The sequence below is a fragment of the Esox lucius genome, chromosome 22 (assembly GCF_011004845.1).
Source record: "Esox lucius isolate fEsoLuc1 chromosome 22, fEsoLuc1.pri, whole genome shotgun sequence".
Taxonomy (NCBI): Eukaryota; Metazoa; Chordata; class Actinopteri; order Esociformes; family Esocidae; genus Esox; species Esox lucius.
In genome coordinates this window covers 17,744,650-17,767,126 of record NC_047590.1, presented here as the reverse complement: position 1 = coordinate 17,767,126, position 22,477 = coordinate 17,744,650, and the positions used below count along the sequence as shown (strand labels likewise).

At 41.4% G+C, this 22,477-nt stretch overlaps 2 protein-coding genes across 16 annotated transcripts in view; both read right to left on the bottom strand.

The window, feature by feature from the left end:
• Positions 1–1,119: 1,119 nt before the first annotated feature.
• On the bottom strand, positions 1,120–9,187 carry LOC105023719 (carboxy-terminal domain RNA polymerase II polypeptide A small phosphatase 1). Its single transcript, XM_010893127.4, has 7 exons — positions 8,844–9,187; positions 5,820–5,965; positions 5,175–5,276; positions 4,605–4,661; positions 4,116–4,208; positions 3,754–3,939; positions 1,120–3,618 (listed from the first exon to the last, which is right to left on the bottom strand). Exons 1-7 carry the CDS (start codon positions 8,905–8,907, stop codon positions 3,490–3,492), a joined length of 777 nt encoding a protein of 258 aa, XP_010891429.1. The 5' UTR covers positions 8,908–9,187; the 3' UTR covers positions 1,120–3,489.
• Positions 9,188–15,113: 5,926 nt separating this feature from the next.
• Positions 15,114–22,477, bottom strand: part of spega (striated muscle enriched protein kinase a) — a 64,537-nt gene continuing 57,173 nt past the window's right edge. For 12 of the 15 annotated variants that reach the window (XM_020042376.3, XM_020042380.3, XM_034289651.1 and 9 more), the window contains 8 exons: positions 21,174–21,320; positions 19,457–19,621; positions 18,662–19,292; positions 18,295–18,534; positions 17,983–18,206; positions 17,726–17,801; positions 17,479–17,628; positions 15,114–16,814 (listed from right to left, as the gene is read on the bottom strand). In XM_020042376.3, the coding sequence (XP_019897935.3) occupies positions 16,586–16,814; positions 17,479–17,628; positions 17,726–17,801; positions 17,983–18,206; positions 18,295–18,534; positions 18,662–19,292; positions 19,457–19,621; positions 21,174–21,320 (1,862 nt within the window). In that variant the 3' untranslated portion in view covers positions 15,114–16,585. Of the gene's footprint in view, positions 16,815–17,478; positions 17,629–17,725; positions 17,802–17,982; positions 18,207–18,294; positions 18,535–18,638; positions 19,293–19,456; positions 19,622–21,173; positions 21,321–22,477 lie in introns of those variants that run through there. The other 3 variants (XM_020042377.3, XM_013139807.4, XM_020042386.3) reach the window with 2 other exon arrangements.

Here is a 22,477-nt window from a genome sequence, read left to right as displayed (position 1 = left end):
GTCTTATCTGGGCTTTTCTCAGATTCCCCACAGAGGCCGCCGTGTCTAACGTGAAGCCCCTGAGCGTGGTCCTGGAGAAGCACCACGTGGTTCTGGACTGTACCACGTCCAAAGCGTGTTAACACTGTACCCGGGGGCAAGAACAAGCCAGTGTCTGCCGAAAGGTTACAGATCCACAGTGACGGTTGCTACCATAAACAGACCATCCACAATGCTGCCACAGAGGGCAGCTATAGCAGAGACTTGGTTGAAGGTGAGTTCATGTTGTGGACATAAATCATTGTTCGTATCTACTTTTACTACTTTGTTACTCCATCTCATCTTTCTTCAGTCTCCATTTGCCTCACACACACATCTGCTGTGCGGCAAAAGGGCCGGATCTCATGTAACCCCATATTTCCCCTTGATTCTCTTCGCTCTGCTAGCCCAGTCTCTGGTGATGGAGGAAGAGGTGGATGAAGTGGTGACAGCACCCAACAAGGCTCGTTTCCAGCGTAAAGTGTCTGTGGCCATCCGTAGGCCCTGCTGTGGACTGTGAATGACTCTGGAGACCCTAACATCGAGTCCAAAGGTGCGCCTGGAGAGACACCCACCAAACTGACACTAAAAATGACCAGACATGAGCAGAACGTCTCCATCTCTATGGAAAAGGCCAAAACCCGAGTCAAGCGGAAAGTGATGTGAAAACAGAAAGAAACTCAAAAAGACTGAATCTCTAACAGCGCAAAATCAAACGTTAAGTTTTTTTAAAAGGTACTGTAAACGTAACGGGAATGTCTGGAGGGGTAACGGTGGTATGAAGTGTCAGACAGATGAACAGCAGTACGTATGTCACAAGCCCACCCCTTCTCATCCCCGACACATAAGTCCAGAACACACTGCATGTTTTCACGTTCATTCAAAGTTCCGGGTTTTACTTTGCATTTAATGACATGTTTCGCGATAAGCTTAGGCAACAAGACGCTTGTGAATTAAACAGCTTTAACGCAGGCCCACCTCCAACAACACCAAAACAAGTGCTACACAGGCTTCGGCTGGTGAAGACCTGCCAAAAATGTAACCTTTCAAATGGGACTGTATATGATGCACAGGCGTTTGGGTACAAATAGACTACATACATCTGTTACACATATTTATTTGGAAAACATATTGATTGGAAGAGAACAGAATTTAGTAAAAATATAATAAAAAATAACTGCTCACTTAAACTCCACTTTTCTATGGATTTTGTAATATTGTGTTCTATTGTCATTAAACAGGCATCCATAGTTGGAAGAGTTTTCTCAGAATCTCTCAGGGCATTTGACAGTTTAAAGTATAGTAGGTTTTCACTTCTGAATAGGCTTCAATGTGAAATCGAATCCTTTTGTGTTGATGAGGAGAGAGTCCCTTAACACACAGATTATTCAGTGATATGCATTCATGGAAGATTTTGTAATTAGACACAGTTCAACAGAATTTGGTTTGATAAGATGTCACAAGCTAAGTTACAGCTATTCAATCATAAGTAACATGAATATTCCATAATATATTAATGACATTTGTTTGCTTTATTACCGTGCAAAACAAAATACACATATGTCTATATATGCATAAATTACTGAATGTGTTTAAATACAGGAAGTACAGTAATAGACCAAGGGTCCCATGTTGACAGGTCACTCTCTTTTCCAAAGCATTTTGAAATACAGTAGGAAATACATGTTCAGGGAGTACTGAGTCTGTTGCAGTAAATATCACCACTCTCAGTTCGTTTAAAAATCCTGACTTAAGGATTGCAAATATCAATTTCTGTTTCATATTATGACTAGATGTGAGGACGGCTTGTATTTCAAAGCAGGATTCACCCCTTTGTTTCTATTGGCTTTGTGTACAGTAACAGGGCCAAATCCAAAAAGCTATTAGCTAGTATTCCTTAGCCAATAATGCACTGTAAAGGAGAGCACCTTAATCCTTTTAGATTTCTACTACAGTGATTTCTGGTCTACTGTTTTTTTTTTTTTTAACTCTCAATCCTTTTATTTCACAGGCCCCTTTAGTAGGCCCAGTTAATTCCTACAGTGTCCATTTCCTGTGCGTTCATAAAACTGTGCATCAAGCAATATGAATAAATCAATATCTCACATTACAATGCACTTTGGAAAATACTCTACTGTTCTTTCTTTTCACTTTCTGATAAACCAACCCTTAATTATTACTTACATATGATAGTTCTTGGATTGTTTCAACCTCCGGTAAGTACCAATTAATACAGTCCTCAGAACCTAAACAAATTAAGTTTAAAAAAAAACTACACAAAACCTACAATTCCATCTAAAAGGCATAGTATCTGCAGTCCTTTAAAAAGATAATGTTATCAAAAAGGCAAGTATTCAAGTACTATTTCTGGTGAAATGAGTGTGAATTGTGCTTGTCAGATAGCTTACATACAGTCTCAAGACTTTTTCCATCGACGAAGCACTGCTATTCCATCAAAGGGATGACCAACAGTTTGCTTGGAAATATCAAAGCAAGCTCTTCTGATACTGAGTTCCAATAAAATAGTACTTTCAGATCCCATGACATTGACTGAAACTGTGTCAAAGCATCCGAGCCTGTGAATGTAATCTGGGTTGAGGTCCATAGTCCAGAGACACTGTAATCCCAACAATCCTAAAAGATTATATCACAATTTAAGGTGCTGTTCAGTCCTCTGACTATGGTGTTTGTAATGAAACGTGTCCATTACCCCATCAAATGTTTTCTGGCACATTTTCCCACATATTCCTATGGTTTTAATAGACATTCTTAAACAAACAAATAACTGGGGGACCTGGAAAAGGGGTAGTAACTGGGCACAAATGATTAACAATTCTGTCCCCCTTAACAAGCAATTACAATTGGGCTCGACATGAACTATAATGACGTCATTCTGAACGATTCCAGAAGACCTAACTTAGTGTGAAAGCATCTGCACTTGCCTTTTAAAGGCATCGTTCAATTGTTTGTTGAGCAAAAATTTATTTAAAATAACTACAATTGGCTTTTCCATAACCATTGGGTCTTCCTGAATCTTGAAGACTCCAAACCGGCATAGAAGAGCTTGTGACTGGATCCAGGGATTTCCGCTCCCAAGACCTACAGGTCTGTCCTTGTGTCCTGAATGAGGCCTTAAGGGGCTTTACATTCAATGTACTTGACTTTCCTATAAGTTCCTTTGAGATCTGAAAGGCACTGTATAAAACCCAACTCGTTATCGTCCACAACATATATCCACAAATCATCTTCGTTTGCGGGGTGGTAGCGAGTGCTGGGTTGGTTGGGCTTGGGGGGGGGGGGGGGGGGGTCAAATCATTCCGTTCGTCCAGGAGAGGAAAGAGTGATTCTGAAAGGCTGAAGAATCGGGTTAGGATTGAGATGTGTAAAAGCCCCTTCAGCTTGCGATGGATGTACGTTGGGGCTGGCGACGGTGGGATCGGCGCAAAGGCGCGTTCGGCCTTTTCCGCGCTGCTAGCTAGAGTCTCTCTTCTGCCTGAGCACCGTGTAGATGTCCTCTACTTGACTGAGCCTCTCGAAGAACGGAATGAGGTCCAGCAACTCGGTGTCGGCCATGTCGTCGAACCACGACACGACAGGTACCTGTTGGAGGTATAGAGTAGCACATGGACGTTACAGAGACAGTTACCGATGCTTTAATTCAAGTGCTGCGGAAATTAGGGGCCCAGTAGAGTAATCGCTGACAGACTGGGATAGAGGGAGGACAGAGGTTCTTACAGCATTGTCCGGATGGAAGACATAGGAGGCCGGGGAGTTGTCTATGATGATGACCTTGTTCAGGTCTCTGCCTAGACGACTCAGGTCCTTCACGTAGTTCCCCCGGTGGAACACGCACGACTCACGGAACAGACGTCCGCGGAACGCGCCCCACTTGTCGAGCAGGTCCGACACAGGGTCGGCGTACTGAGGAACACACAGAGAAGTGTCGGGATCAGGTGAGGGAGGCAAACGGGACACTTAAGACGTGCCCCGATTCCTTTTTATTCGGTCTTTTGCTGCAGCACACCAGCCTTAACATCCATTCGGTAAACAAACGTTTCGCGGTTTTGATGGGTAATTCGATAAGACCGTTTACTCACCTTAGCCAGGCTGGCTGTGAACAGAATACACTCAAACAGCTCTCCCATTCTCTTAAGGAACTCATCCACGTGGGGTCGCTTCAACACATACACCTAAATGGATACATACACCGAATGTCATCCTCAAAGCTCAAACAGATGGACAAATAAACCCTCCCGAGCTTTCAGTTCTCTCTGTTCAGTCTTGCAGCTGAGGATCATGGTCCTGAACCAAGTCATGCAGAATAGGCTTTGGCTGTTTGAACAAACCTATCCTGGATTACTTGAATTAGGCCCAGGTCCAAAATACACCATTCGCTCAATCTTCAGATCCACGTGGGAGGCGATGACTCAAACGTTAGCTTAGACACCGCTGTTACCCAGCCCACAACCGGCCTTGAAAGAACTGGCTACAGGCTGGGCAGCTAACACATAGCATCGCACAAAGACAAACTTTAGCAACACCAATGAACAGTAGAGACCTACTGTAATTGTCCTGCAAAACCTCACCTGATGAACGGTCCCATCAATCTCCACTGGAATGATGAAATCAGCGTTGTTCACTGGCTGTGTAACAATAAAAGATGCATTATTTCAATCAAACTGGCTCAAAGTACAATTCAGACATGTTAAAACATGGCCGAAACACCAGACACAGCAGATGAGAGCAACCATGGGTATCTGAGATATTTCATATGGAGGACCAACAAGTCTGAAGTGAAAGCGCCAATGATGAGTGAAATGTCATCATGGATGCCAACAACAACCCTGTGGGGAAACCAATCCCTTTCCTCACGTTCAGAGTTCTCATTACCATTGGACATTACTGCCTGGTGATGTCATGCTTTCACAACAGGGGAAAAAAAAAATATTTCCATAAAAAGTAGGGAAAAAACTATATAAAAAGTTCAAGCATTTGCCTATAACATTTAACAGAGCAAAAAAAGCTAAATAACAATGTGTAATAGTAGCAGTAAACTCTGCTACATGCTTTACCATGGAGGATGGAAGAACATGTCTGGGTGACTATGTAATGTCGCTACTGTGAATGGGGCAGCGTAGCAGTGTATTCCTGGTTACCTTGAATGAGCTGTGGACCAGGGTTTCATCCAGGTCGATGACAACGCAGATCTTCCCTGTGTCTTTTGACTTCGCCTGAGGCAGCAGCGGCCTGACCTGCACCTAACCATATACACAGCACATGGTACAGTCAAACGAAACCGCAACATTCGCACCACAGAACTAAAAAGCACAAGGTATTTCATAAAAGGAAAAACCAACAGTGTATAGGGTTTTGGGCCGCCTCTGTGTTTTTTTGAGGGCGGTGAAGAATGCCGTCTCTGGGTCGATTCAGAATCTCTCGTAAGTGATTAACTAGGTTGAGATGTGGTGGCTGAGATGGCTTTGGAATAGCACAAGAACGTTCTCTCACTGAAGCTCCTGCCAAACGTGTTTCAACAAACCCCCACATTCAAAGTCACTGAGATCTCATTCTAGCCATGGCAGTAAAAACAAAATAGAAAATAGAAAAAAAAAAAAAAGAGCCTGCATAAAATGTTTATACATGACTAAAGACAAAATCGGGATGTTAATCCCACACGGTTGTGGAAGAATCAGCTTTCAATTTACATATCCCTCATTAACTAAAGTGTTCGCTTTATTTGGCAGTTGCCTGCACATACTGTACAAATCACAACATGCCTGAGGAGATTGGTAGCTACGTACCTTAGAGACAGTGCCGTTTTCCTCCACCAGTAGTGGGGCGTTGTTGTTGACCGGTGGGGGCTCGGTCTGGTCGTTACACAAGCAGCAGAAGAGGCTGTGGAATAGGCCTCGACCCCTAGGCTTCTTAGACGAGGAGGGTGGGGTACCTGGAAGAAGAATGAAAACAAGGGGCCACCCCAGCCGTCTGTCACACGTACTTACAGATTGTAGTTATTCTCTTCTCCCGGTGTGGTTTATCCACAGAGTTCTAACTTGAGACACATGCGCCTACAGTAGTTTGAACCGTTGCATAACTTGTGGGCCTACTTAGACGTAAGCATGGGAATTCCTGTTAGCATCATGTAGCCTGCGGTAAATTGGGATTCGTCTCCTTGTGATTGCAAACAGCCTATTTCTTCATCTATAATGGATTCCCAAATGATAAGTAAATAGGTGTGATGTAATGGTTGTTTGTCAACTAAATTCCAGTGGACAGTCTTCAGTCCGTGGCTTCTTTGAGGTTGTTTTTAAATGGACCTACTTTGGTTATTAGCCAAGATAGGAATGTCCTCGAGGCGAGATACTAGACATGATTGTGTAGCTCAAACATTTTCCTGAGGAATATGCAAACTTGGCAAACATTATCAGGAGAGGGGTGTAGCATCTTTTCTTCTTGTGGCAGGTTTTGGAGTAGTAGCCACTTAAATCATTCCATCTATGTCAACATATTCTAATGCAGAATCTCTATTCCTGAGCGTCGCTTTGACTTTGGTAATGCTCACCTACTCAGACCAAACAATTGTCAACGATCAAGCAACCGTAGCTTGCCAAATCAGTTACTGTCATCGGCCTAATGATTTGTATAACATACAATGCCCTTTTTCCATTTATTACAATGCCCTTTTTCCATTTATTACAATGCCCTTTTTCCATTTGTGGAATATCAATCCAGCCGTTGTAAGATAGAAATATGCCTTATGACTGAAAGTTAGCAGTAAAATTATTTTCAAAGATTAAGCAGACATTTCATATTGTAAAGCTCTAGAGTAAATGTCTGCCCATTCCAAAGAAACACAACAAACGCTTTTCTTTTAAATCTCCTTTCCCCCCAGTCTGCTCTCATTCTCTTTATTTGGGTCTTTCTTTCCCACTAGCAACGTGACTGTGTTACAAACACACAGCACTCTGTTGTCCATCTTTTAGCATCATTCTCTCTTTCCTTTCACTCCCACCCCCCCTCACTTCTCTGGCCCCCGTTCCAGACCTGTGACCCTCTGCTGCCCACAATCCCGCCCAGGCCGAACCAAAACAGGAAGGGGAAACGCAGGGACAGATCAGAGGAGGGAAACAGATCTGCCGCCGGATCAGACATTACACAACAAGGCAGGTATAGACCTCAGAGACCGGCCTGGGAACGGGGCCTCATCTGGGATAGACCTAATCCCATTGGTTCCCATGGGCCCAGGCTACGGTCAGTGTTAAGTTTGATAAGGACCGGTCCTAAAGCATATTACAGGGTGCTCATTGGCCCAGCAGCCTATAGCTGAAGACACTGTCTTCACACACACAGAGCTAGGCAAAGCTTCCATGACACAGCCTCTTCTGACAAAATAATTGCTGTCCCCCGTGTGACGTACAGAACGTCCCGCCGCTTGCTCTGTACCACTTCAAAGCCACTAACTCTGCTTCACAAACGCACAAGATCATCCACCCCCAAGCACCACTAGCCACCCCGCCGCACTGCTCTGCTAGCTCGCGAGCCAGGCAAACGTGGACGCTTCAGGCTGAGTAGTAAGCCCACATCTCCACGTGTGACACATAGTAACAGTAATGTGTTACTCCGTGAGATGTAAACAGGGGAGGTCAGTGAAACTTCAAGGCGGGCCCTCATGCTATGAATAACAACTGAACATTTTGTAAATACGTCGCACTGCAGTCTAACTGAAACAATTATATCTCCCTCATCATGCGGTCTTCATTGCAAAAGAAACACACAAGAGCACCACCCTTGAAAGAAATACACACGCACGCTCCGTCACTCACTCACAGTTGTGCATTTTTGTGGGGACCAAAAAATGCCTCCTAACTTTAACCACGATAATCTAACATTTATGCCATATCCTTAACGCCTAAACATTAAAGTAACCTCAATTGTAATACTAGTGCTAACTGTAAGTTTAACCCCAAACTTAACCCCTTAGCCAGAAACTGTGCTCCTGTGAACTGGCAAAACATCCTAATAAAAGGCAGTTTTCCCCCTGTTTTTTACTGTCTTTGTGAGGACTTCTGCTTCTAATTTGATCTATTGGATGCCACATCCCACCTCTTAGCTCAACACATCATAGTATCAGAGCGAGAATAAGACGCGTGGCTAGGGCTCTAGGTGTTTTGAATAAGTGATTTGTAGATGTTAGGGCAGGCTATAGAAGCTGTATAGTGCCCTGGTGACTGCATATTGCATAACAGGGGGTGGCTTTCCAAGAACGCACCACCCATAAAATATTTTAAGCTTTCGTCAAACGCCAACTGAGTTTTAGTTTTCATAGAACAAAGGTTAATGTAATGTAATGCAGTCCAAACGTTTATAAATGCGTCGATAGGTAGGCCTACATCCAACGGTTGTGTTAAATGTCAATATCCACCCGTTATTTCAGAAGTGTTAGCTTTTTATCATTTAATATTAACATTTGCATTTAAAATTATTGAATAAGTATATTACTGACAAATGTGATCCCGTTAATTGTATAAGCGACTGGACTGAGGGAGAGTTCTTTATATAGAGACTACTGCATTAACCTTGCCTGTCAAATAGTTGCGTCATGTACAGCAACCTTGTTCACATTTTAAGCTTATTTGTTGCTATTTGAGTTAATTCAATGCAATAGTAGGCAATTGCAGATTCCAAACAGCCTTGTTTCGTTTCCTAAACACTGCCCTAGTCGTTTTAACACCACCCAATCGAAAACGAACTTCGGTAAAAAGTTTTGACATGTGCGGTGCAAAACAACGGTGACGTGCATCTTGAGAACTTCGTCCAAAACTTACCCTTCTCTCTACTCGCCTCTTCATCTCGACTGACTTGCGTGATTATTGAGGAGGGATGGTCCATTAGGCCTACACCCAGACTTAATCCAGAACTTTAAAATAAACGGTTTAAAGTGCCTTTTGCGAAGATTGTTAGCTGTCTAGGAATATTAATTTATAAACTTGCACAAAGTTACAAAACCGTCAGCAGGGCTTAAATACATCACCAAACGATCACATTTCTCGGCTATTCAAAAAAGCTACAAATATAAGTTATAAACATTTAAAAATGAGTTCGTAACTTTGTTTCAACATGGAGTTCAACTGCGCTCTCATTTCAAGATACAAACATGGAACTCGGCAGTTTCAAGGCTTCCCAATGTTCTTAAAGCCGCATGCACACTCATTAATTGTCCTCGGAGGGTGTCTGATACCTGTGCGTAGCTAGCCACAATAAGCCTTAGTGCGAATAATGAACTTTGAGTTACGATTTCAAAACAAAGGTCCCCTGTTAAATGAAATGCAAACGGATTCTTTATTTTAATTGCACTTTATTCCTGATCTTTCGTATTATGTTCCTCCACTCCTTTATTCTCCAATTTGTCACTTCAACCATGTATACATAAAACACACACATATGGTTGAAATTCATCTAGACATGATCCCTAGGGCGGTAAATATACATATATGTTCATATATTTACAATCATAGGGATCTTATCTTAATGGAATTGGCCACCAGGGCATAAACCACCCAAAACCGAATAAGAACCATCCCAGAATGCAATGTTATTTTATTAAATGTTTATTTTTATTTTTTTATCTCAATACAGGTCTTGAAACTAAGTCATTAATAGTGAATCATAAATGCACAGGTGTCCTTTTTTTCTCACATTTTGTCTCACTTTTTATACTAGACCAACCAAAGGCATGCATGCATTAAGTCCATTACAATTCTAACATCAATGCTTTTTGGATGTACTTACCCATTACTTATTCAAATGCAGGGATTTAGGACTATTGTTTGATAGGTGTTGATGAGTTTGTAAAACAAATGGCCACAGGATTAATGCAAATAGTCATGCTAACTTTCTGCCAGGTATGCATAGGCTACTTGGCTAGTTTTGGGGGAAAGCGTTTCCATGTAGAATACTCTTAGGCCTATCATGACTGGGCTACTGCCATGTTTATATTATTGCTGTTGTTCAATTGCTTAAAACCTTGATATTTAGCAAAAAAATATCTCAGGCTCTCAGACCCATTTCATAGACATTCTTTTAAACAATCATTTAAATTTCAGTAGCATCATTGCGGTTTAACAAAGTGTAGACATTGGTATACTCGCACACCACAAAAACACACTCACAAACGCACAAACACATGGTTCAAAGTACAACCCCATTTTCAAAAAAGTTGGGATGTTGCGTAAAATGCAATTAAAAACAGAATGCAATGATGTGCACATCATTAATCCCAATATGTAATTGCATTTAAATCCATGTTAAATGTTGAAACTGAGAAATGTTATTGTTTTTGGAAAAATACATGCCCATTTTGAATTTGATGCTAGCAACACGTTTCAAAAAAGTTGGGACAGAGGCATGTTTACCACTGTTTTGCATCACCTCTTCTTTTAGCAATATTCTGTTTGGTACCAGGACTCTCTTACTACAGAGCCATGCTGTTGTAAAACATGCAGAATGTGGTTTGGCATTGTCTTGCTGGAATAAGCAAGGCCTTCCCTGAAAATACATCATCTGGATGGCAACATATGTTGCTCCTCTTTAGCCGGGAGGATGCCGTGTCCATGATTCCCAAAAATTATTTCAAACTTTGATTTGTCAGACCACGGGACAGTTTTCCACTTTGGCTCAGTCCATCTTAAATGAGTTCAGGCCCAGAGAAGGCAACAGGATTTCTAGATTTTGTTTATATATGGTTTATTCTTTGCATGGTGGAGTTCTAGCATTAACATTTGTGGATGCAGCGACATACATTTGTGGATGTATGGACAATGGTTTTCAGAAGTGTTCCTGAGCCTGTGCGTTGACGTCCACTACAGAATCGTGTCTGTTTTTTAATAATTTTTTAATTATATTATGTACCATAGATGATGATGAGATTCATCATTTTACATAGAGAAACGGAATTCTTAAATTGTTGCTCTATTTTCCTGCGCAGTCTTCCACAGAGTGGTGAACCCCTCCCCATCTTTACTTGTGAAAGACTCATCCTCACTTCAATGCTTTTTTTATACCCAGTCATATTACTGACCTGCTGCCATTTAACCTAATAAGTGGTGAGATGTTTCATCAATCAAATTTCAATCAATCAAATTTATTTATAAAGCCCTTTTTACAACAGCAGTTGTCACAAAGTGCTTTACAGAGACACCCGGCCTTAAACCCCAAAGAGTCATCAGCTTTTGTTTTAGCGTTACACATCTTGTTCAGTCTTTCGTTGTCCCTGTCTTAGCTTTTTTTTTTTAAGTGTTGCTGGCATCAAATTTAAAGTGGGTATATATTTTTCAAGAAACAATAAAATTTCTCAGTTTCAACATTTAAAATGTTGTCTTTGTACTATTGATAAGGTTTAAATGATTTGCACATCATTGCATTCTGTTTTTCTTTACATTTTACATAGTGTCCTGACTTTTTTGGAAACAAGGCTAGAATCGGGTAGGTTTGTCTTTGTGAAGGACGCATGAATCAAGCCAAGTACAAGGTTATCCTGGAAGAACACCTGCTTCCTTCTGCTCTGACAATATTCCCCAACTCTGATAATTGGTTTTTCCAGCAGGAAAATGCTCAATGCCACACAACCAGGTCAATCAAGGTGTGGATGGAGGACCACCAGATAAAGACCCTGTCATGGCCAGCCCAATCTCCAGACCTGAATCCCATTGAAAACCTCTGGAATTTGATCAAGAGGAAGAAGGATGGACACAAGCCATCAAACAAAGCAGAGCTACTCAAATGTTTGTTCCAGGCGTGGAGTCACCCAACAGCAATGTGACAGACTGGTGGAGAGCATGCCAAGATGCATGAAAGCTGTAATAAAAAATCAGGGTTATTCCACCAAATATTGATTTCTGTACTCTTCCTAAGTTAAAACATTAGTATTTTGTTGTTGAAAAATGAATATTTGAATAATAAATGAATAAACTATTTTTATTTGGAATTTGGAAGTAATGTTGTCAGTAGTTTTTAGAATAAAACAAAACTGTTAATTCTACTCAAACCCATACCTATGAATAGTAAAACCAGAGAAACTGATCATTTTGCAGTGGTCTCCAAATTTTTTTCAGAGCTGTATGTGATACTTTACTACGTAATTAAATACTCCAGGTAGTTTATATATATTTATATATACTGTATATATGTTGGTTCCCTGAAAAATAAATGTTGCTGGGAAAAATTGTTAAATCTCTGAAATTTGGTGGGATAGAGGTAGAAGGGAGGACTCATTATTTTTGCTATGTGTAGGTGGGGTACAGAGCCACATCAGCACAGTAAAATTTGGAAACTGAAATGTGATCTCTCAGACTCGGGTTGGTTGTGGGGATTGCTTGCGGTTGGGTGAGGGGTTTGAGCTGAAGTTGCTTTTTGGTTTAAGCATTACCGTGCGGATTGGATTGTGTATATGCAAAAGGATAGTCAGTTAAAGGTGAAGGTTGGGGTTGGGTCTGGAGCTGGGATGAGGGAAGCAAAAAATAAATAAACACCGAATTACAGGGTCCAGTCTGTGCTTTTCCTGAAAGCTGTGGGGGGGGGGGGGGGATATCACTGCATTTGATTATTGTCTTATGACTATCTTGTGAATGTGAAATCTTTTTCTGATACGTTAAATACATGTTCTAGATTTAAAACAGTCAGTTCTCAATGTAGTTGAATTTTATGTAACTTCTGTATTCTGGGATTCTGTCCTCATTCTTCTCAATGCAGATTTGTAGGGTCAGCGAGAGGTCAGGAGGTGAGGGGATGATTGCAGTTCTCCATTGGGATGAAAAAATCGAAACACATTTCCAGAGTATCTTGATTCATAAGCCACTCCGGTCTTATCTTGGCTGTATGGTTATATGTTATTGTTGGGCTGATTTGTTTCCCCAGTCTGATTTGTTTGCCGTGGATGCAGGTTTTCTTTATATTTACTCTAACATGCACTGTGAAGTATGGGACCCTAAATAGACTGGTGCATTCCTTTCTAAATCATGTCCAATCAATTGAATCTGAATCAGGTGGAGGATCAAATATTGGCAAAAATGTTTTAAATATGTGCTTTTGCTTCATCATTATGGGGTATTGTGTGTAGATTGGTGCCAATTTTTTTTATAATTAATTTGGAATTAAGTTAACAATCCGGAAGCCCTGTGTAATGTTTCTGAAAAAAAATGCCCATCCAAAGAAATAATTATTCACAGCCATACTCTGATCAGTTGATACTTTATTATACAGTGTTTTTTTTAATGTATTTTCAGCACATAGGACTTTCAATTATTCAAATATGTCTTGTAGGCTGATCTGCCCTGAAGGCAGAAATTCATAAGATAATTGCATTTGAAACAGACTGAATGCTCTGTTGACAATTGACCAAGGTTAGTGCTACCCTAAACTCTAACACTAACCGTTACTCTTACCCTAACCTTAGTCCTTACCTAATCCTAACATTAACACTTATCCTTACCATTTAAAAATACAACTTCAATGTAGTAATATCAGAGTTTGAGTTTAAGCTCTGCCCTCTCCATTGAATGAACCAATCAAAATGTTTGTAAGATCCCTCCATATTCCCTCCATATTTGTAAGATCCTTTTTTAGAAGAGCATATTGTTTCATAATAGCAGTACTGGCGATAGTTTCCTTGTTTAACAATTCCAATGCCAGGCCATTTAACAAGATGGGTTAACAAGGCTGCCAAAACAAGAAACCAGGCAAGCCTAGTTCAGCCAGCCCGCAATAAAAATACCAGGGTGAACCCTGGTCTCCCATGGTCTTTAACCACTACGCCAGAGAGCAAAACATTTGCTGGGTGTCGGTATAGCCTCTTGACATTCTATAGTTTTGTCACACAGTAACATCCCGTAGTTTTAATATTTAGCTAGACACCATTAAGCATTGTGCTAAACTGGGTAACGTTTCTTATAAAATATAGAAGGCTTAGGGTAAGGGTTAGGGTTAATGTTACTGTTATGATAATGGTTAATGTTAAGGTAAGGATTAGGGTTAGTAAATAGTTCAAATATAACTGATAGTAAATAATTTCTTGAGCATCTACAGACACGCTTTTGTGACTGCAGACTGTAGATAAAGTATTACCCAATAATTATTTGATTTACTTACATTTTATTTTTGGGAATTGCATGTTCACTTCACTGTTACTCAATACCTGTTGGTGAAGATGCCTATGCAAATAAACATTTACTTGAATAAGCAGTTTGCATAATATACTGATTGGGAAGTGAATTAAGATGATACCCCATTTCATGGAGACAACATCCCCAGGTAAGTTATACTTTGCAACAAAGTGGGCTAAATGCACTTCTCAAGTTTATACATCAACAACTGGGATTTCCACTTACCTTGAACAGAAAAACACATTTGATATTTCATTTAATTTATTCCTGTACGTTTGACACAATTTCTCAGTTTTCTCCGTTTCCATCATATTAAATAGACAATGTTTATTTTGAAGGTTTAACTCAGATTCCTCTATTGTGGCTAATCGTTATTGTGGCTAGCTTCACTTCCTTGTGTCTGTACGTCCGCAACAGACCTTGACAGACTGCAACTGTCCCTTGAACCACAAGGCCTGTTTAGGTGTCGAGAAAAGTATATAGATTTTGACTACCCGAAATATTTTTATCGAAATATGTTAATAGGAGAGAACATGTCGTTTTTACTGTTAGACGTGATTGGCCCACAAGTGAGAACTAACTGTAACATTTGAAAAAAGGACGCTGTTTTGCATTTTTATTTCAGCCTCGACAGTAAGACATCGACTGACTTAAGCGACTGTTATTTTCCGTAATTGCGAAATTTATGAAAACATGTAGGTCTAATTCGATTTCCGGATGAAATACTAGTCTTCTTGCAAATGTTCACATTGTACAGCACACAGTGCACCACATCAGCCTGCACATAGTATTATGTATAACTTCACATTTGAAAAGGGAACGCCCAGTTAGGGAACCCTTGAAACTGACTGAAGGGGGAAAGTATAGAGAGTGTCATTAAAGTGCAATGCACTGTGGAAAAAAATCTACCAAAGGTAAGAAAAATACGAACGTGCTTTGCAATTGTATCAATGGTTTATTACAGACTATTTCATAAAAACATTTAAAACCGTTTCCACATTATAAACACAGCAAATTAAAACATTTACAAATCTTCAACCATCCAAATGTATACAAAAAAGAAACACTGTATGCATGATGAAGAGTAATTACCTAGACAAGAGTTTTTGAATATTAAATTACTTTCAATATATTGTCTATGGCACCTGTGTCAATTTTGTACAGTAGGCTTACTGGTGGTCAAAAGTGCCAAATCATATGATATGAAAATTCTATAAATTAACTAAACACACATTGCACATCATCTGTGAATACGCCATGACAACACATTTACACGATATAGAGATTGGAAATTGAACCACATTAAACAGCTTTGAGGCACTAACTGACTGGTGTTCAAGCTGACCACAACCTGACCAATCAACAAACAACACTGCAGTAGACTAGTCCAACCATAGGTGCATTTTATGATGTTGATGAGGTGTGACAAGTCCAATAGATTACTACAGAATCTACATAATAAAAGTCTGCCCATTTTGTTTTCTACAAGTTGCACTATTGTTTATCTTGAGTATCAACCACATGACATCTTTTTTGCGCCACTGACTGCTAAGTATCTCTAGTACATTTACAGCTTTATCTGTATCTATGAACAGTAAAGGCTAATCACAATTGTACTCAAATATTTTCGCACTGTTTTGATTGTATTTGTAAAATCCCCCTAAAGAAAAAATAAGCACACATGCAAATAAATTAACATGAAAAAGGTAAACAGGTCATTAACAATTTCATGAAGAAAAATATTTCTCTTTTTGGTTTTGCATTTTAAAATGTGTAAATAAATGCAACATAAATTAGCAGCATAAATGATGGTACATTCACATAATCACCAACAAAGATAAAGACATAAAAATAAGGCTGTGCTCTTAAATCAAACTGACAAAGGTTTGTGTTCCAGGTTAATTGTGTCGACTGAAATTTCCATACCAAATATCCTGTTTTCTATTAAAAATTCTACCAAAGGTAAGCAAACATTGTGATAGCAAGCTCGAAGAAGTACTAAAAGACAGTAGACCAAAAAACCCAAATCGTGCCAGGTTCAAAAACAGAAGATAACTCATTTTGAAACTATGTTGTCCAAAATCCAACAACTGGATTAAAATTTCTGCTGATGAACTGTCCGAGTAATTCACAATCCCTTTAGATGAGTTCGGTCTCTGATGCTTATCACAATAAAATGTAAAGATCTCAGTAGAGTGGGACTCCATGAAGCCTGTGAGCTGGTGGAAAGCTCATGGCTTTAGTCTTCACACCCGTTTCTCACCCCGGCACAGTCTCACTCTGATGGGGGTGAGGACTCAGAGTCCTTCCTCTATCATGGAACTCACCACTAGGTGCCCCACATCCATTTCAACTCCATCCTCTGGTGGCTATTTAACTCTGACATCAATTCTAAGTCTCTATCCCTGCCTTCACTTTGGTGGATGTGGTTGGGAGGGCGCGGTTGGAGAAGCTGTGCTGGAATAAGAGCGTAGGAGGACTTTGTGTTTGGTGGAGACTTCGGCGCGATGTCGATGGTGCTCCCCTAGGAACTCTTTGAGCTTGGTGGTGGTGAAGGTGAGTGTCTGTCTTCTCAGCTTCATCAGGTAGGAGTCCTGTAGCCAGGCGTGAGTGAAACAGTCCTTGGTGCTCGGACGGGCCCTGCTTTGCAAAGAAACATATTGTCCAATAAGCAATTCAATTTATTAAATTGTACTTCAATAAAACAAACCCAAGAGGTTGATGATGATGAAGAAGGGATGTCTGCTAGGATAAATAATTTCATTTTCTGCAAATGGCAACAACTTTAGCTTCCAATGCCATGATCAGTAAGCAAAAACACAAGATTGATAAAAATGTATAATTAATAATAAAAAACATTATGCAGCTCTGTGTAAAAGCATCTCAACCTGTTGACATAAATTCTACCTTCTGGCCTCAATGACCAACTATCGGCTGTAATCCTTGTCCCAGGGGAAAGATCTCCTCAATCAATTGATCAAATCAAATATCAATGGGTTAGAGATTTTCTACCTATACTTAAGCCGGAGACAGTTTGGTTCACTAATCAAGGTGCTACCGAAAAACGTGCGACATCAGACACACCCCTTTACTCCTTTTGTTATGTTTTAACTCTACTATTTATGTGAATACCGTTTCTTCATGACCTGTTTTACTCTGCAAGTCATAGGCAAGGATTTTGCCTCTAGAACTGAAACAAATGCATGTGCGACTTCACATTCTGGTCTAAAGGGGATGAGATGCTTAATATATATTTCTACATTGTTAATTGAGATGAAGATATAACAACTCCAATAGCACCGACCAGGCGTAGCTACTCAGCATCTTCTTGAGGAACATTGAGGCACTTTGGGACACGTTTGGGTACAGCTTGGTCGGGTCAAACTTGGCCATCTGGATTTTGGTCTCAGTCTGCTGCCGGTCTTTGTCGTGAAAGGGCAACCTACCACTTAGCCTGGACAAGAATCACACAGACGATCACATTTGAGAAGACGACAAGTCACAATTCCTCAGATTCAAGTAACTACAAAATGAGTTAGGTGGGTATTTACATGACATAGGCTACAACCCCCAGACTCCATATGTCAGCTGGTGGCCCAATCACATCTCCTTTTATCATCTCCGGTGCTTTTACATCGACCAAGAAGGAACATAGAGCAAGAGACAGAGGAAAAGTCACCAAGGTGATACCAGCTTATTACACGGTAAGTAATAAGTGATCTAAAGTAGAGGAAAGTACCAATTGTTACTAAGTAGTTTCACATTCACAGATGGCAACGGTGACTTAAATCAGGTTTCACAAACTCACACATGTACTCTAGGGTGCTCAGGCCACTGCTGTACTGTTTCAGCAGGAGGGGGTTGAAGTTCTGAGCGCTGCCGAAGTCTACTATTTTAATGACATTGAGGTTGGTGACCATTATGTTGTCAGGCTTGATGTCCAGATGGAGAATCCGTTTGTTGTGGAGGTATTCCAACCCTTGAAGAATCTGGACCAGGTAGCCCACCACGTCATCTTCAGAGTAACGAAACCTTCAGAAATTTCGGAAAACAAACGTATCATTTGAAATGTGTATGCGTACGTGTGTCCAAACTGGATATATTGTCATACTCCACACACCTGTCTATGAGGCTGTAAAGCAGCTCCTTGCCGGTGCAGTACTCAGCCACTAGGACTAAGTAGCGGGGCGTGACGTAGGCCTCGTGAAGTGCCATAATCTTGTCGTTGTGAAGGGACTTAAGGATCTCATACTCCTGCAGGATGGACTTCTTAGTCTCCTGGTCATAAGGAACGATCTTAGCCATGAAGACGTGTCCTGTGGCGTTTTCTCGACACTCCCGGACAACCCCGAACCGCCCTCTGTCCAGAAAGAGACCGTACCTCAGTTTAGTTGTCAGTTCCTCTTACCCAGCTTGTCAATCTGTAGTGGAACAGTGGATTACTGTAAATGTAGAAAGATTCACCACATCAGTATATTCTCAGTCACCTGGCCTTCTCATCCAGGAAGGTGTAGGGCTTCTGTGGCACTCCCTGTCGCAGAGCGGTCTCACCCGGCTTGGGTGTGACGCGGCCTGTGGAGGTCCCTCGGACTGGAGTGCCCCTCCCCTCCCCCATGGGGCTCAGACCGGTGACCTGGAGCACTTGGGGGGAGAAGGAGGGGGCCGGGAGTGGGGGTGGGGCTATGTAGGTGGTGGCGGCAGGGCTGTAGGTGGGCACGGTGGTGACGACAGATGGCTTGGTGGGGGTGGCAGGGGGAGTGGCAAGAGGGGGTGGGGTTTGAGTCATGGGAGGGACCACGTTGACAGGACTCTGGGGCTTCGGTAGGACGAAGGGAGGGGGCTTGACTACAGGCGGGGAAGGGACCACCAGGGGTTCAGCTGGAAGAGGTGTTGGGGCATGGCTGGGCGGGGCTGCGCTGGGGACTGGAGAGGTAAGAGAGGTCTGTGTGGAAGTGTGTGAAGAGGGAGAGCTGGTGGACACAGCTTCCCTGGGAGGATGTGTTACTACTGGCTGGGCCAATGGGAAAGCAGCCCCTAAGGTGGTTCCCAATTGGGCAGGGTGGCGAGGAGGGGCAGGGACAGTCTTCACAATTGCCACTGCAGGAGAGGACACGCCCACTGTGAAGCGAATGCATTCAAATCTCATAAATTATCCTGAACGACTGTGCGACTTCACAGAAGAATTAGTGGAACTCTATGAAGTTATCACCTGCTCAGACAAAAACATTTTTACAAAGTTTGACACGACCATGCCTCCCTGTCCAAAAGGTGTGTTTCAGTACCTGTTGAGTCCAGACTGACTCTGTCTGAAATGTTGCTGTATGGTCCCTGTCCGGCCTTGTTGACGCAGGCCACCCGGAACCTAAAAGTGCCCCCTGGTGGCAGGTCTCTCACATTGTAGTAGCAGTCAGCCACTCCTGTCGCTATGATCGACCAATTGGCATCACCTGGAAGTAGAAGGTTACATGGGCTACGTCACGTGAACGTGGTCAAATTCTCCACAGCTGTATTGGGTCACTTCAGCTTGAACCGCCACTATCTTTGTTGCAGTTCTTCCACTGGACACAAGGTGGCAAGCATGAAACAGAGGAAGACTGTGTAGGCGGAACATGAATATGATCAGCTCGGAAGTCTCTCTCCTCGTTTGCCTATGTTTACAGTACGAGCCGAACACCACAACATTGTGGAGCCATAATGACCTGTCACCAGTCACCACTGATATAGAGGAATATACTGAATAACAGGACAACATTCATATGGTAATGAGAAGATAGTGATTGATAATCCAATGAACAAACACAGTGGCACAAAAATAACAATCATCCTAGCCAAGGCTGGCAGAGAGGACTTTTGGCAGCATTACTGTGTGGTAACATGAGGCACAAAGCCATCGGATTCAATCAGTCCAGAAATCACATTAACATTCTTGTCATCCACACTTTGATACAAACCTAATTATCCAGGCTTTACAATGATTCACAGTAGTATAAGACCAATGATGACTCATATAAAGTGGGATGAAATACAGCCCAGTATCAGTTTATTTGCCCTGTTCTTACTGCGACTGTTTGCACAGAGTTTGTTATTCGCCTCACAGTAGCCCACGTACATTACTCTTTAAAGTGACAGCCATAGATGTTTACTATCCAATCGCCAATAAGCACAATTCGTGTGGGAGAAATGAGCTATAAAATAAACCAACTTGAGCTCAAGGCTACATGGTTAAAATAGAACGACTGAAAACACAGGGATTGTGTAATGGAACCAGGAAAAGCAGTGCATCTATGTTGAGACCTGGTGTTTGGAGGGTGTTTGAATCCCAATTTTATCTACAGAAAGAGTTTTAAAAACAGAAAATAGGTACTCTGAAACAGAGAAAGTGGTTTGTCAATCTGAAAATGTTTGTTTTTACCAGTGTTGCAATTAAAAGCTACACATGGAGTTTTTTGCATGTTTATGCAGCCTTTTTTCTCATATAAATGAAATGGATATGAAAGGGCAGTGGATTATAGCTTACATTATATTTATTTAGACAGATAAGAAACAAGAGGATGTAGTGTGACAGGCAGAATTATGACAGACAGAAGACCTCCAACTACTGAAGCAGTAAGATGGTACATTTCCTTAAAAAGTTGTTTTACAATGTTTTGTAAAAAAAATATATATATATCTAAATGTATATGTACATTTATTTTTGTAAGACTAATCAAAGATAAAATTGAATAAAAGTCAAACTGTCGGGGAACATGACAACCAACGATAAGACAGTCCATTCCCATATTTCGGACTTTTAACAGTTTCAACTTGACCTCCTGCTTGTGGATAGAGCACTGTGCTCAACTATCCCTGCCAAACTGGCATACTTCAACAGTATTGAGATGGTCTTACAACACACCATAGTGTTTCTGAACATCTCAGGAGAACGCATTTTAAAGTCAAGGTTTTGTCTCCTTTGAGTTGGTGGCAGCTCAGCTGCCAGTTGTGTGGGTGTATTTTTACCAGTGTAGATGAATGTCAGCCCACCTTCTGTCTTCCTTTCCAGTGAGTAGCTACAGGGGGCCTTGGTGTCAGCTGGTTTCCATAGCACCAGGGCTGTATTGTTGTACGTTTGGGGAACCTCAGGTGTGCCAGGCCTTTTTGGGACACCTTCAGAGGGTGACAGGGGGATGGTTAGAGTGCAGTAGAAGGTGTGGTAGAGGGGAGATTAAAGTGGGGTAGAGGGCAGATGGAGACAGGGTAGAGGGCATTTAAAGGTGGGGTAGAGAGGACATGAAGGTGGGGATTGAGAGAAGATGAAGGTGGGGTAGAGAGAAAATGAAGGTGGGGTAGAGAGTAGGTTTAGAATGGACAGGAGGCTAGATTGATTTGTTGAGTTTGGGATAGGGAGACATTTTAGAGAGGGCGTGGGGGAGGGTTGATTCGAGTGCAGTGTCACAGACGAGAAGGATGACGAGAGTAAATGGAATCAGGAGGACACGTTGGGGGCAAGGGGATAGGTTAAACATTCTGTTAACGCTAACCAAACATGACACTAATATCTTTTCACCGTGCTTTCATGTGTTTCACTGAAGGATGCCCAACCCTACCGCTGAAACTGATTTAGCCAAGGCCTCAGACAAGATGACCTGTCTGGGAATCTCTCATCCAACAGATTAATGATAAAAAGGAGGCAAATACCATCAGCAAACCACAAGAGGAATACCGACGCTCAGAGTGTCCCTGGAGCAATTCAATTTGAAGCTGTCAAAATCGAACTGAAATGTAGTGCGTGCGTCTCACGCCTGAGTAATAGTGTAGGCATCAACTGGAAACTCACCTTTTTCTCTTGCTTTCTCAGGGGTATTTGCCATTTTTTGACAATGTTATTTATAGCCAACTGTCTGGGTTATCTGATTATTGCACATCAGATTACAACATCTCTAACAACCTAAGATCTAAGAACATCTTTCTATTGTACATTTTAAGCAAATATACATGAGTTTAATTTGCTCTACATTTATATAAATGTTTATGCCCATGTTATTAATATTGATACGATTCACCCTTCAATTTAAATCCTGTCACCTAAAACGTACAAGGTTCATCACATCATCAAGATGGATTGGATACTTTTACTTGAGTATATACCAGTTTCTCGAATTAGTATAAATGTCACGCTTAGAGCGTTTGTATGTAGATTTCACTGCACCAGGATATAAATAAAAAAATGTACATTAGAATGAAGGCCTCAAAAATATGAAGGGTGTTTTATTTGGATGCATTCCTGTTCCTGCACATCATCTTAATTACAGGGTTCTAATTGA

What these genes read in the sequence shown, in the direction of transcription:
- LOC105023719 (XM_010893127.4), bottom strand. Translation starts at nt 8,907, where the DNA reads ATGGACCATCCCTCCTCAATAATCACGCAAGTCAGTCGAGATGAAGAG. An exon ending in AAAACGGCACTGTCTCTAAG is followed by an intron (nt 5,277 to 5,819) that starts GTACGTAGCTAC and finishes GTATATGGTTAG; the next exon opens with GTGCAGGTCAGGCCGCTGCT. An exon ending in TCACAGCCAGCCTGGCTAAG is followed by an intron (nt 3,940 to 4,115) that starts GTGAGTAAACGG and finishes TGTGTTCCTCAG; the next exon opens with TACGCCGACCCTGTGTCGGA.